This window comes from Python bivittatus, unplaced genomic scaffold (genome assembly GCF_059951505.1).
Source record: "Python bivittatus isolate LINGU-HERP-01145 unplaced genomic scaffold, Pbiv_v1 ctg000960_np1212, whole genome shotgun sequence".
Taxonomy (NCBI): Eukaryota; Metazoa; Chordata; class Lepidosauria; order Squamata; family Pythonidae; genus Python; species Python bivittatus.
This window is the reverse complement of record NW_028277124.1, coordinates 6,455,818-6,470,211: the sequence shown is the minus strand read 5'-3', so window position 1 is coordinate 6,470,211 and position 14,394 is coordinate 6,455,818. Positions and strand designations below refer to the sequence as shown.

Sequence of the window (14,394 nt, the reverse complement as noted above, 5' to 3'; positions counted from 1 at the left end):
GATTCAAAGTCAAGAGTTTGGCAACTATGAATGATTTTGTCAGCAAAATGCTGAGCAAAACAGTCACAGCAGTGAGGCAGGAGTCTACTCCTTCAGCTCTTCCTAAAAGGAAGAGTGTTTCTTACCTTAAAGAAGGCCACTGGCCAGCAGTCCAGTAATATTGGGAACAGGAGTAATATTGGTTGACCTCCCTTATCTCCACACTGCAAGCCTTTAACTCAGTTAGAATCATTTCTTTTTTCACGAATGTTCTAGGCATTGCTGAATTGTCTGCACTTTTGTAATTCATTTGTGTTTCTATGTAGTTTAAGTTTGGTATTTGAAGATGGTGGTGGAATTAATGTTGCAGTCTCTAGTGGACTCTCTGAGGTTCTAAGAGTTGGTAACCTCGGTTTCTGCTGGTTTCTGAACGTTTTGGAGATAGTGGTCTGGAGTATTGTGTTTAGCATAAAGAGGGAGTGGAGAGCTTTGGTGCCTGGAAGGGAGCTGTTTGTTTGGAGTTGCCTATGTTTTTGTGTCAGCGAGACAGATTTTCAGACAGGATTCAGCCCTACTCATGGGACCAAGATGGCATCCATCATTTTTGTGGTGGCCTCTGCTGAGACCTAGATGGGAAAAATGCATCCTTCTTGCCCCTACTTGACTTCTTTGTAGATTTAGAAGTCACCTGACTTCAGGATGACTCTGGGGGCTTATACTTAAAATAGGAAAACAATAAAAAACAATAAAATGAGCCCAAGCATCCAGACAAACTGCACAGCAATCAGCCACCAGCATGCCTTAAACACCCTATCCCAAGGCCTGGGAGAACAGTTAGGTTTTCAAAGACTTGCAGAACATCAGGGTGGGAGCTAAATGGATGTGAGGGGTGGTGATATTCTAGAGGGCAGGCACTATGACAAAGAAGGCACACTTCCTGGGTCCTGACACTGTAGATGTCATTGTTTGATTGAAGGAGCTCAAAGCACACCAACTTTGCCTCATCTTACTGGATGGGCTAAGACCATGAGAGATACAGTTATGCTCATATGTTTACATACCCCTTGCAGAAGTTGTAAGATGCAACCATTTTGTAAGTAAACATGAGTGATCAGACAAAACACTTTTTTTATTTGTAATGTGATTCAAAGTAAACTATTAGGCATCACAAAATAGTACAATCATTAAACTGTAGCAATAATGGAAATAATAAAATGGTCCAAAAGTTTGCATACTCTTGAATGTTCAGGCTGATAATACAGTATAAACCCAAGTTGATGCACACAAGTTGAGATGTTTTATTAAAAACAGTTGTATGATTAACACAATTTAACCCCTTCCAGCCATCTATAACTTTCCCATTATCATAAGAAGCATAGGAAATTAAATTAATTCCTGAACACAATAATGAGTATATACAAAAACATGATTTTTAAATGAAAGCAGGAAATTCAAAAGATAAAGTAGAAAAAAAAGCTGTCATTAAGCCATAAGTACAAGAAAAATTTGTGTAGAATATGTACTGAGAAAAAAAAAGATGTGGTATAAGAAATTTGTTCAGAGCAGAAATGGGAGAATAGAATGAAGATACCCAAACTGGGACTCTATTTGCAGCATGGGATTGAAGATGGGTCTTTAAGTATTTTAAAGAATAGCGTACTTGAGTTGATGTGAAGCTCTGGTATTAAGTGCTCTGTTTTTATTAAATTGTACCTTTTCATATTCTTGTTTAAAAAGGAATGTTGATCATTCTACTTTGTGCACTGTTTGTTCTTTAAAACGACATATCACAGACCTGACATTTTGAAATATTAACTTATCTTCACTTTGCTTGAATTGAGGCAAATTGCTGTTGCTTTTATTCTTTCTGTAGTAACACACATTTAAAACTATGCTGCTTGAGATGTTTGTCTTAGGAACGTTAAAATATTTCTGTAGTATCTGTAAAGAATTTGGTCACTTAGATCACTTAAATGTCCTTTTGCACAAAAGGCAAATGTAGAGTCCTCAGCGCTTTCTGAGCTTGGTTGTTTGATTGAAAACGTTTGATTACCCAACTGGGTAACATCATCAGTGCTAGTGGGTGTGGGGTTTGCTCCCTGTTTATATACAGTAGCTTGCCCTGCCAGTGTTGGTGGAGGTGTGGTTTTCTCCTTGGTAGTTCCTTGATTAGGGTATTTTTTTTTTCTGCTTGATTGTTTCTCTGCTTGATTGTTTGTCTCCTTGGTAGTACCTTGATTAGCATATTGTTTTCTGCTTGATTGTTTGTCTGGTGTTAATCCCTGCTTATCTGAGTGTAGGCTGCTGAAGAGGGTGTGTTCTGGCCTTTTTGTTTCCTTCTTAACTTGCTTATTGTCTCTTTTGAATGGTGTGTAAATGTGGTTTATCTCTATGTGTCTATTGATGGCTGATGTGTCTGAGTGCCAAGTTTCCAGGAATTCCCTAGGGTTTTTAGATTTAGCTTGGTCTGGGATGCTCACAGTTTCCCAGTTGAAACTATGGTTGAGCCTGTCCATGTGTTGTGAAATTAAGGAGTTTTCATCACGTCTTCTGACTGCTAGTTGGTGTTCAAGGAACTACAAAGGAGACGAACAATCTGTAATCAAACAACCCAGCTCAGAGAGCACCAAGGACCCCACAGTTCAACCCTGAGCTACGTCTATTCTCTTCTAAAAGGCAGATGTTCTGGATTATGGCCACTGTCAATTTATCTGTGTTCCACCATTCTCTGCAGTCAGGAAAGGTTTTTATGTTTAAATTAACAGTTCTTCCATTTTCCCTTAACCATCAGGTCAGTGCAATCTCCTGTGCCACTGCTGCGTGATCTGACACAGAATTCTGCCATAAGGTAATTTGTAAATTCAGGTTATAGTATGCCCCCCTTTACCAATTCTGGCTTGCTTCTCATCTAAGATTACTGGGTGTTACAGATAGGTAGAAAAGAAAATAAAGAGGTGATTCCCTTACATTACAGGTTCTTGGTGCTTTGGGTTTGTAGGCCTATCTCTGTCTTTATCTTGTCATCTGGGAACTTCATAATCCTGCTGTATATTTGTTTACATTCTGTGTTCCCCATAAGATTGCACTAGTGAATCACGTGAAATAACATAAATGATTCTTCCAAAGTACCACCTACAGAAGAGTCTGTTTACTGTATCCACAGATTATTCACTTCTCTGATCTTGTTTACTTCATGTCAGGAGACAAATACAATTCTGTGATTCATGTAGAAAAAGGCCATTGCCTCCTGAATGATGTGGTCATTTTTTCTATTATCCTCTGTAAAAGTAAATCTATCTACTGTGGGACTGAAGTGTGCCTTCCATTTTAATTCAGAAAACAATGTTTTCTTGAATCCATAGGAAAGAATTAATTCCTTTCTTCTATGAGATGGCAAGGCTTAAGCCTTAAACAAAGTTTATCCAGACACAATAACCCCTTAGTCTTTGCTTGCCTCCCACAGTAATCCTTTGGTGGGAAGAAAAATGGCTGCCAGGATCAGATTGCCTAGGGATCAGTCTGCCAAGAAGCTGTTCTCATCAAGAATGTTGGGTAGATACTAAGAGCTATGTTCCCTCTTATATATTCAGAGGTGCCAGACTAGCTATATTTCAGGCTACCACCATCTTTGATGTGAAAGAGAATCCTGGCTTTTCCCTTCCAGCTTTTGGGAAGAAGAGGCAGTGAAAGCTATAAATGGCCACAGCAACTCCGCAGAGCAGCACAAGGGAGCATGTGAACCTCGTGGATTGTTCTTGCCTCATACTATACTTGCCCCATGCTGTCTTGTCCTCCTAAATCAGAACTTCTGGGCTTTAAAAGCCCTCTTCTTTCTACCCACTGCCTAGGAAGGTCACTCTAACTGTAACCCTATTCCCTGCCAACCGAGGGAGGCAGCTCCACAGGCCTTGCTCTCTACTGAGTAAGCTGCTGGCCAAAACTTCAACCCCTGGAGGGCCCAGTGATGAAAAAAGGAGACAAATCATCTCTAACAAGAGACAAATGGATTCCCAACCCCAATGAGTTCCATTTCTTCTCTATTCCCTCCTACTTCATCTTGATCTCATTAGAGCAAAAGAGGGAGAAAATGCAAAAAAAAATAAAATTGCAAAAACAGAAAACATAGAAAATACAAAGGGAGATCCAGAGATGGATCTTATCTCTTAGCTTTCACTCTACTGCCAATAAAAAGAGGAAACTCAGGGAACCCCCCCCCCAATTTGGATTTCATCACTTCCTGTCCAAGTTCTGATCAACCCACCATCTTGATCCTCATACCCAGCAAAATATACTGAGTCCCCAACATCCTGTTGATGGTAGAATCAGCCAGATAGGATAGGAACCCATCAGGCAATATGCCCCCCTCCCCTCAACACAGCCTGTTTAAAACAGGTCTCTACCCAGTATTACTGGGAATGCTGTTTAGATACTTACACTGGAACATCTATGTCTTCTGTCCACAGTATTGTAGAAAACATACTCAAGGTGGGGGATAAAACTATTCCCAAATCAGTGGTCCCCAAGGAGGAAGGTAATTCCTTCACTCATGAAGGACCAAAGCAATACTGAGATCGCTCTGTGGTAAGGCCCACCATAGCCTCATTCCATGGATTCACAGATTATTTATGGAAAACCCAGTGAGAGCCATACAGTTAAAATGACAAGCTCACCAGGGCATCTGAGTTCATACCTGTTTCCGCCATGAATTACTTGCACTTCTTCATGGGAGCACTAGTTTCAGGAATAGTAATGCAGCAAGAAAAGTGTCTTGAGTGCTGGGAGATGGTTCACTTAATCAAAAACTATTTCTCATCTAAATCATGGCAATTCCCTCAGTCTTTTCTCTTGATTAATAGCAGAGACAAAAGGGTACAATCAGTGACCAGGAAAAATGATTCCAGAACAAAGAAACTCCTTTCACAATTGGGCCAGCTAAATCTTTGCTTTCACTCCTGTAGATTGTTTAAATCTTTTTTCATCTGGAACATCACAGCTGGAATACTGTGAACTGCTTCTAGTTTAGGGAATTAATATCCAGAATACTATTGGTCCATCTCTGAAAAAGCCAGAGTGACATGGTATGGAAGAGGAATGGTAGCCTTTGCCTATACAGGTAGTCCTCATTTAGCAACCACAATTAGGACTGGCAACTTGATCATTAAGTGAAACAGTCACTAAGTGAAACCTCAACTGTGCTTACTATCTTACTTCAGCTTTACTTTGCTTTTCAGTCCTGTGAAGGTCGTAAATGCAAGGGCTGGCTGCAAAGTTACTTCTTCATCACTACTGTAACTGCGAGCAGTTGCTAAATGAGGCAGTCGCTAAACCAGGACTACCTGTATGTAGAAGTTTGATCCCTTCAGAGAAATACAATGCACTCTGATATAGGAGTGCAGGCATCTTTTTGACAGAAATCTGCAAAGCTGGAACAGGGATCAGTGCTTCCACCTTTGTAAGATATTACAGCAGGGGTTCTCAAAGTACGGTCCGCGGGCCAGATACGGCCCGCCAGGGTCATTTATCCGGCCCGCCCACCTGATTGGCCGCCGCTGCTGTCTGTCAGAAGCGGAAGTGTCGGGGCTATGTCGGGAGCTGCAGGCAATGCACGAGGAGGGAGATCGCAGAGCCGGGCTATTCTACATGACAGGTATGCCAGGTCCGGCGGCTCTCCGCCTCTCCTCAAACTATAGTCCGGCCCCCCAACATTCTGAGGGACCGTGAACTGGCCTCCTGTTTAAAAAGTTTGAGGACCCCTGTATTACAGGATTCCCAAATGCATCTCCCCCAAAGTAATTTGTGGCCACGCAGTCCTCCAGAGGTTACTATAATCTTTTTTGGGGGGGGTCAAAGCTAGGGATCCTGCTGTGGGATTTCCCATTCCTGTAGGCTTCATCCCCATCATAAGCAAAAGCAGAATACCCTAATTATAACTCTACTAGAATAGGATGTGGAGACAAAAAGATTACATGCTTGTGCAGTTCCCACTTTTGATAGGGCATCCTACCCGTATTCTTACTCTTTCCATTGCATATTTCTTTTGATCTAATGTACAGTTGTAGATTGTTACAATGGTAAATGTTCTATCTTCTCATGGACAAGAGGAGTTAATACTTTCCTATCAGGCCTACTCTCAAGTGACTAAAAGGACACTTCATATTACGTTTAACTTCAATTCTGGTTATAGCAGTGCTTCCCAAACCTGGGTACATTACCCAAAATTGGGTAAAAGTGTTTTTTCTTTGGGAATGACACATGATCTCTTATCCAATTACAACAGGAACATTTAAATTGACTTAAAGATTGCCACATGTACTAAAATATATTCGAAAATCTCCCAAAGTATTCCTATTATGACAAAAATCAATGAAATTACCAGTGGTTATTTATTGAAATTACATAAAGATCATTCAATGATATTGTTTTTATAATACAGGTCGTCCTTAAGTTACAGCCATTCGTTCAGAGACCAAATTATGTTTCTTGAATTGGTTGAACAACCTTTCTGCTAGTCTGGACCATATGTTAGTACTTTTTTTTATCTGTCCTGATAGCTACAGTAGATGGTGCTGTCTCACACAAGCAGGCACATCTGTTATAGCAAATCCCCCCTTTTCTAGGAAATTTAAATCTTCCAAATGTCTTTGAGATTGCTATCTCAAGATTTGCTGACTAAAGATAATACATCTCCCAAAATAGAGTCTCCATGTAAGGGACTATTTTATCCTGTGTTTTGAAGGATCAGTAAATGAAAAGACTAGTTTTATCTTATTCAGAATATATTGTAAGGATATTAAAAATACATAAAAAGAGAGCATATTAAATGAAACATGCAAACATTAAAATGTGTTTAAAGGCATAAGTTACCAGTCCTGGGCAGATTTGTTTTCTAGCTTAGGAGGGTGGATCAGAGAGCTAATTTATTAATTTAGAAAAGAAGTTCTCTTCATGTTTTAGTTTCTGTTCTCTCTAAAGTTATATAAACAAGAAAAAGGCTGCTTTCAGTTCATAAAAATATCTGTTGGCTTTTTACCTTTTGACTCAAAGATGACGTGCTTCATTATTTTCAAGTTGTTAAAGCCACAAAATACAAATCAAGCCATACCATTGTTCTCACTTGTGAGCCTTTGAAGATAGGACCTAGCTCCTTCTCTTGGACTGATCTTCTCCCTTATAAGTATCTCTATTTTTCTTGGTTTTTGGAGAGAGGCTGGGGTGAGGGTTCTTAAATAGCAGAAAATTGTATCTCCAAATTGTGACAGAGTTTAAGGCTGCTATGAAAAAAAAAGTGGTTGCAGATTACATGTGTGGTATGGATACCCAATCCTTGTTTTACAAAAAATGGTAGGACTTCTGGACCACCTGAAGAATGCAGCTACTAACTTGATTTACCTGCTATTTGATGACTCACATTCACTATCAAAGAAGCTGGCATTTTTTGAAGGGTTGCATTTTTACACCAAATTTCTCAAAATGTATGCATTTTTGTACACCAGTTTTGACCTGAGAAAGATTTTAAGAGTGATCATGGTAGATTCCTTAAATTATGTGCTTGTTTGTGCTGGTGCATATTCCTTTCACATTTTTTGTTTGAAAAGAAATCTGTAATAGATTTTTCTTATTTCCATCAGTACCAGCCCATCTGTTGTAAGAAGGTCAGAATCCCTGGGATGATAAGCTTAAGAAATAGGTCCATTTTGAATCCATATATCTGTTAGATCCGCCAATACAATTGACAGTAGTACCTTATGAGAAGACCTCTGTGAGATGAAGGCTACGTATGTGTTGTAAGGTTTACCTACATGCAATTGAATGAAAAGTCACAGAAAGCATCTGCATGAAATTACATCATTTATTAAATATTAGCCTCTGGAATTTGTGACACATCAGGTCAGAGGTGGTCTGCTGATAAACATCTTGGTTTTGCTTGCAAAATAAGGAGCAAGCAAACAAGATTGGTAGAATACATTTGTCTGCACAGGTGATAAATTTGACTGGCTTGACTTGGTTTCTGATTCACTTGGTTAAATGTATATCTTGAAAAGGAATGGAATAGCGAGAATTGTTCATAGAGCTGGATTATTAGTCTTATTAAATCATCACAATTGTTTCAAATATTTTTTGTTCTTAGTATCAACTTTAAAGATCCACAATTCCAAGACGACTTTATTTTTAAGGCAGCTGTATTATCAGGGGCAAAGTAAGTATGCTTTTGCACTATCTTTATTTAAAAATGTTTTTGAACCAGTTGCTGTATAATTGAATATATGTAACTGTATTATGCTGAAATTTGGACCAGATGGTTCTGGTCTCTTCCATCTCTGTTACATTACATTAAACTATTTTGTCTTAACAATCAGAAAACCTGCAGCAGTTCTGAAGCCAGGTGACTGGGAGAAAACTAATAATGATGGCAGAACCTGGAGACCACAGCTTGGCTTTAACCGTGATAGGAGGCAAGTTCACTTGGACCAGTCAGCATTCAGAACATTAGGGTAAGTAGTTATGAGCTTTTTTTTATTGTTAATTATTATTACTCATCTACATTTATTTGCTCATATTTAACAGGGAAACCATACAAAGATGTTCATGTCTTGAAACTGGACTTGATACATTTTGTTGAGTAATTAAGATTGTTTGAACACTTTATGTTGAGCAGGTTAAAACTGTGTGAATGTTTTTAATGTTTTGCATTATGTTTAGTGAAAGATGAATCCACAGGATGTAGCTATGGCTATCAATTCAGGTGGCTTTACGTTAGGAATTAGACAAATTCATGGAAGAAAGAATATCAATTACAGGTATTGAAAGACAGTTCCTCTTGACTACCCATCATTGGGGGACACTACATGGAGAATTTTATTCCATTCATAAGCGTGATTTAGCCACTGTTGGTATAGAATAGACTAGATAGGTCCTTAATTGGTCTAGTAGGACTCTCATATTCTCACAAAACAAAACACCTTGATTTTCTTCTTTGAAAAAATAAGCATGTTCTTGAGAATGACGGGACTTCTGGGGGAAAATTGGTGAACTGAAGATGGCTTCACTAAAAGCAGAGCCAACTACCATGGCAGAATGAAGAGCCAGTGAGTAGACCGGCTCTTCATAATTCCTCTCCAGACAAGGAGAGGACTTGAGATCACCCACAAGTGCGCTAAACAGTTGCTCCTTGCGAAGAAACTGCAAGACAGTGGTCTCTGGCAGGTTTAGAGCTCTGGGAGACAAGGAAATAGCCACCTTGCTCAAACGGCGGTTGGCACCTTTAAAAGGATACTGGGTTCGTATACTTTCGGAATTCACTTTTGGAAATTGCTTATTAACTGCTTTTCAGCTATTAGGAACCCTTGGATCGACAAGTCTGAAAACACAGGATGAGTTTCCTTCAATCCTTAGCGACATAAGTTTTAAATACAAGTTTAAGGACTTAATTGGGGGGGGGGGAATAAGCACCAAAAGGGTGATTAGAACTTTGATTTTGGAAAGTTAGAAATGGACTAAGGGTCCAGATGGATTTGAAATAAGATTTTTGAATTAATTATAAGAATCCTTCCCATGGGAAAATGCTCTTGTTTTGAATTCTTTTAAAAAAAAAAAAACCCGATAGAATGGGACTTTGAAGGTTGGACACCAGAGGGAACTAGAAGGAACTAAAGACTACAATTAAAGTACAAGAACACTTAACTTTGACTTACTAATACAGAATGGAGCAAAATATTTTAACATTGGACATACTGAAGGATATTTTTGAACAATGGACCCAGAAGTTAATTTTAAGAGTGTCTGCCTCTATAGATAGACTGTGTTTAAAAGATGTTTTGGAAGAGGAACAAGTTTTACTGGACAAGACTGAGACTGATCTGAATGTGGATTTTAAAACGACAGGCTACGAGAATGATATGGAAAAAGATGCTACACTGGACATACAAAAGAAACAGGCTGATGTCTTGATAATTAGAAGGAATATACAAATAACAAACCAAGAGGCTGACCTGGATAATTTTCCTATATTGGATTTACAAAAGAGGCTTGTTAAAGTTTTGAAAAATTTTGTGAGAAGGGACAAAGAAAAATTGAAAAGAAATCAAGTTCCAGGACACTATTTGAAGGGACTAAAGATCAAGATTGTTAAAAGTAAAATGAAGGACTATAAAGTTGGTTTATTTGATCAAGATTAAAATAGATACGTTGTTATCTCTGGTAACCCTTAATGGACTTTTGCTGATCAGGAGTGAAATGATGAGATTTTAAGGATTTGTTTATAGATAAGAGATGGGATATAGGAAGAAGAAATCATTTGTCGTATTTTAGGAGAAGGCGATACGTTACTAAAGTTGTTTATACTTGTGATGAAGGGGGAAGTCATTTATTTATATATTTCTTTTCTTTTTCTTTACTATATTATTTTTTCTTTCTTTTCTATTTTTCTTTTCTATTTTTCTTTTCTGTACCTTCTATTTTTTCTTGTTATTCTTTAATTTTTTTAGTTTGTATTACTTGTGATAGTAATTTTTAATAAAGTTACTATTAAAAAAGAAAAAGAAGCATGTTTTCTGAATCCCCCTAAGTATTCTCAAATTTGAAGTATCTCAGCGCTAACTGTGCTCTTGCCTTGTTTTTTCTTGCATTTCCTAAGATTTTTACCAGATTACTTACCTGATGCACAGGAGCATTCCATAACTTTGTTGTGTGTGAAAACTCAAGAAGTACCCCCTCCCCTCCAGTGTTCTAAGGAGTCTTGTTAATGTCTGTGGCTGCATTTTATTTATAATTTGCCTATTTTAATTAATCACTATTCATGGCCAGATGCTCCCAAAATAATACTGTATTTACGTATCATGGTTTTTTTGGCATGATATGTGAACCTGTTCCATGAAAGAAACCATAATTTACAACCATAACGGATATATTCATTCCTCACTTGAAAGCAAAAATGAAGCAAATGAGTGATGAATCTAAGAGTATCCAAAAAAATTCACTACCCTTTGAAATAGCTATCATTATATTTTTTATAAGTTAGTAAGGTAACTTAAATTAAGGTTTAGATTTTAGGGTGGGCTCTGCAACTTTTTTATACTTGGTAGGACAAAGTAGAATCATGCATTCTTTCTACCCTAAGTAAAGAATCACGTATAATTTCAGTTATTTGTATGGATTAAAATACTGTATTTATATAATCTTATTTCCTCCCAGTTACTTTGGAAGAGGAAGACTTTACAAAATCAGTGTGCATATACAGTATTTTTATGTGCAGAAAGCTGGTTATATAAGGTTAGTTTCCCATAGTGACAGATATGCATAATGCATGTACGTATTGTTAGGTTTACATCCTGCCTTTTCTCCAGGAGCTCAAGGCGTAGGGTCTCCATTCATTTTATCCGAATAACAGCAACCCTGTGAGGTAGGAGCTGAGAGAGAGTGACTGGCCCAAAAACACTTGAACCTGGGTCTTCCTGGCTCTAATCTAGCACCATACTGGTTCTGCGTGACTCAGAATAGGTATATTTCTAGGTCCACAGTATCTGGCTTTGTCCAGAGCTTTAGGAATGCACCTTTGTGCAGGTCTGAAATGCAAGCTTTGTGCTTCATGGCACGCGTGGAGCTGAGCTTATTTGGATGCATTTATTTCCTAGAAAATTAATACTTTCTTTTGTTTTTCTTCCCTATATTACAGCCATGCAATGTCAAGGGACAGAGGACAATCAGGAAGTGGGGTTTACAGTAATATTGGTCCCCCTGGGGCTTACAATCAAGGAAACACGTATAGACCATTGCTAGGCAGGCCACAGCAACAGATTCCCAAACTGCTGTCAAGTAAGTATTTTATTTTTTGTTTCATTTGCCTTCTCTATCAAGTTTCTTTGTTGACGGAAACATCATTGTCACTGATGTCTCAGATGTGATAGTCACTGGAGCTTCCTGCTCTTGAGTCTGTTTAAGCATTTTTTCACAGAAGAGCTTCTGTTCTGTCATGGATGAAAAGTTGATCTGAGAATTATCCTGTTCACTTGAACCACAAATTCACTGGTGGCCCTAGACCAGTCACTCCCTTGTGTTTTCTACACTCCATATTTTAAACAAGGCTGATGATCACACTAGCCAACTTTAGAGGGTTATTCTAAGAATTACTGATATATCTGAAGTAGGAATTTGCACCTTTTTGTACCTGTGGGCACATAGCAGATTTTGAGTAAATATTATAGATGCCATTCCAAAATGGATCCCAATTCATTGGTTCAGATGAAGACCTGATGGTTGCATTCACTCAGCATGCTAAACTTGGTTAGTATTAATCAAGGTTTTTTAATGGCAGCAGTTGTATGAACCCATTTGATATTTGGGATGCGTAATGCTTCAGAGAAATTGTCTCTGCACCTGTTGGTGCTTCCCTAAAGAAACTGTATTCCCAGGAAAATATATATGAGATAAGGAGGTACCAACAGGGTACAACAAGGTCCTCCCCCTAAAGTTTATTTTGCCCCAGTGAGGCATGAAAAGGACTATAAGATTCTTGTTCCAGGAGGACTGTACCCTAAAAATAAGCTTTACTTTTATATTTGATCCTACTTCTTGTTGCAGTGTTACCTCCCTCTCATTCCTGATAGCAGCTGATACCTTGAAAGGAAACTTACAGTTCCATGAAGGTTCATAGAATGGTACAAAATAAGCTAATGTGATTTGGCTAAAAGTTGTCCACGTTTTTTTGTTGCCTCAGGTCTGAGCTTCATGTTTTGTTTGGGATAACCATGTATGGAAAATATGCTGATGAGTTTCAAATTAGTCAGTGTCTGCTCAGGTTGGACCACTGAAATCACAAGATGCATGCTTTTCCTGAAGCTCTGCAGCTGACTTTTCTGTGCCGGCACTACCGACTGCTAGCCAACCAGATAGCAAGCTGGACGCCTCTCCAGTCCAGCAATAGGCAAAGCTTAGGTAGAACTTTCAGAGGAAAAAAGTCCTTTTTACCAGTATCTTAAGACAACAAGTGTAAATGTAGTCCCAGGCTTGGCACGGGTTGAGGACAGGAGTCCAATAAACAAGCAACGAATCCAGGAGACACGGTGAGGCCGAGTCCAGAGTTTCAAACACGGGACAACAAGGTGAACATGAAAGCGCCAAGGCTGGAAAAGCTGTTCTCAGAGTTCTGTCCCGGGAGGGAGGCCAATAAATAAGCCGAGCCGAACCAAGCCTCCACCCCGATGCCCAGTGGAGGCACATTACTCCTTCGACTCTGCTCTCCTGCCGGCCTGCCTTTTGGCCAGTCCGGCTGACCTGCGGAGCTCAGCCCTCTGCTGTTGTATCTTTCGAGCAAGTCTCTGCTTAGGACTGGGGGGCTGAACATCAAAATCAGAGAGGCTGTCAGTGGGTGCAGGCGGGGAGTCGTGGGGGCTTGCTGGGCCTGCCTCAGCTAGAGGCGGGCTCTTGGCTTCAACAGTGCTGCAATCACCCCTTCAGGGCTAGATGCCCCTGGCTCTCCTTCCTCCTCAGAAAACAAGGCCAGCAAGGCCATAACACTGACCATCTTTTCCTATTTTCAACGTTTCCTTGTTAAACATTTCAATTTTTTCAATGTTACATATCTTATCTTATCTTATCTTATCTTATCTTATCTTATCTTATCTTATCTTATCTTCCACATCAACTTATCAGCAAAAGAATGCCATGCACATTGCAGAGGGGTTTGGGATAATATTCTAGGATACATACACAGTTCAAGCCATTATTATTTGTTTTAATATTTATTTATTTAACGCATTTTATGTTGCTTCCTCTTTCAGAGCAGTATAAATATATTACATCTCAGTCTGAACCTTATGTAACTTATCTGTGCACAACAATTTCCCATGGCTGGTGGGAGCAGGGGTATTAAATGGGATGGAGAAGAGGCCACCCTTTCAGATTATTCTCAAATTTTCTATGCCTTACAACAGATAGAATTTGTGTCACCAATTTTTGGCAATTATACCACAGAAAATTGGCACGTAGTCATTGGGGCTCTGGGTAAACTGAAAAAAGGCTTCAGAGCAGCAGGTTGTTCACTCTGGAAGGAAATATCAATAAAAATAAGCAAGTCTGTCCTTCCAGATAACCAAATTTGCAGTGACGAATCTTAATAAGAAACTCCACAATTCCTAGTAACACTGTTGAAAACCACTGTTGTATCTCTATATTTGTTCATGTATCTTTGGGAAGGGGATGTTTATTTGAGAAATCATGTTACAGATATTTGTTGATTTACTGGCTTGTCAAGATGCAGCTCAAAATCTATTTGGAAAAAAATATTCAATTCTACTTCACTTCTGGTTTCTTTTTTTAAAAGCCATAATGTGTTTTTATAAGTGAATCAATATTAAAATATGGCAGGGTAATGTAGTCATTTCTGTTTAAGCTCTCTCAGTTAGCAGTAGGGGTTGGTGG

The 14,394-nt window shown here is 38.9% G+C and overlaps 1 protein-coding gene across 1 annotated transcript in view; it reads left to right on the top strand.

Annotated features, from left to right (window-relative positions):
- XRN2 (5'-3' exoribonuclease 2) overlaps nucleotides 1-14,394 on the top strand; it is a 73,872-nt gene that overhangs the window by 46,406 nt on the left and 13,072 nt on the right. The window contains exons 24-27 of the mRNA XM_007421396.4: nucleotides 2,771-2,827; nucleotides 8,108-8,176; nucleotides 8,337-8,471; nucleotides 11,651-11,790. Coding sequence (XP_007421458.2) covers nucleotides 2,771-2,827; nucleotides 8,108-8,176; nucleotides 8,337-8,471; nucleotides 11,651-11,790 — 401 coding nt within the window. The remainder of the gene's footprint in view (nucleotides 1-2,770; nucleotides 2,828-8,107; nucleotides 8,177-8,336; nucleotides 8,472-11,650; nucleotides 11,791-14,394) is intronic.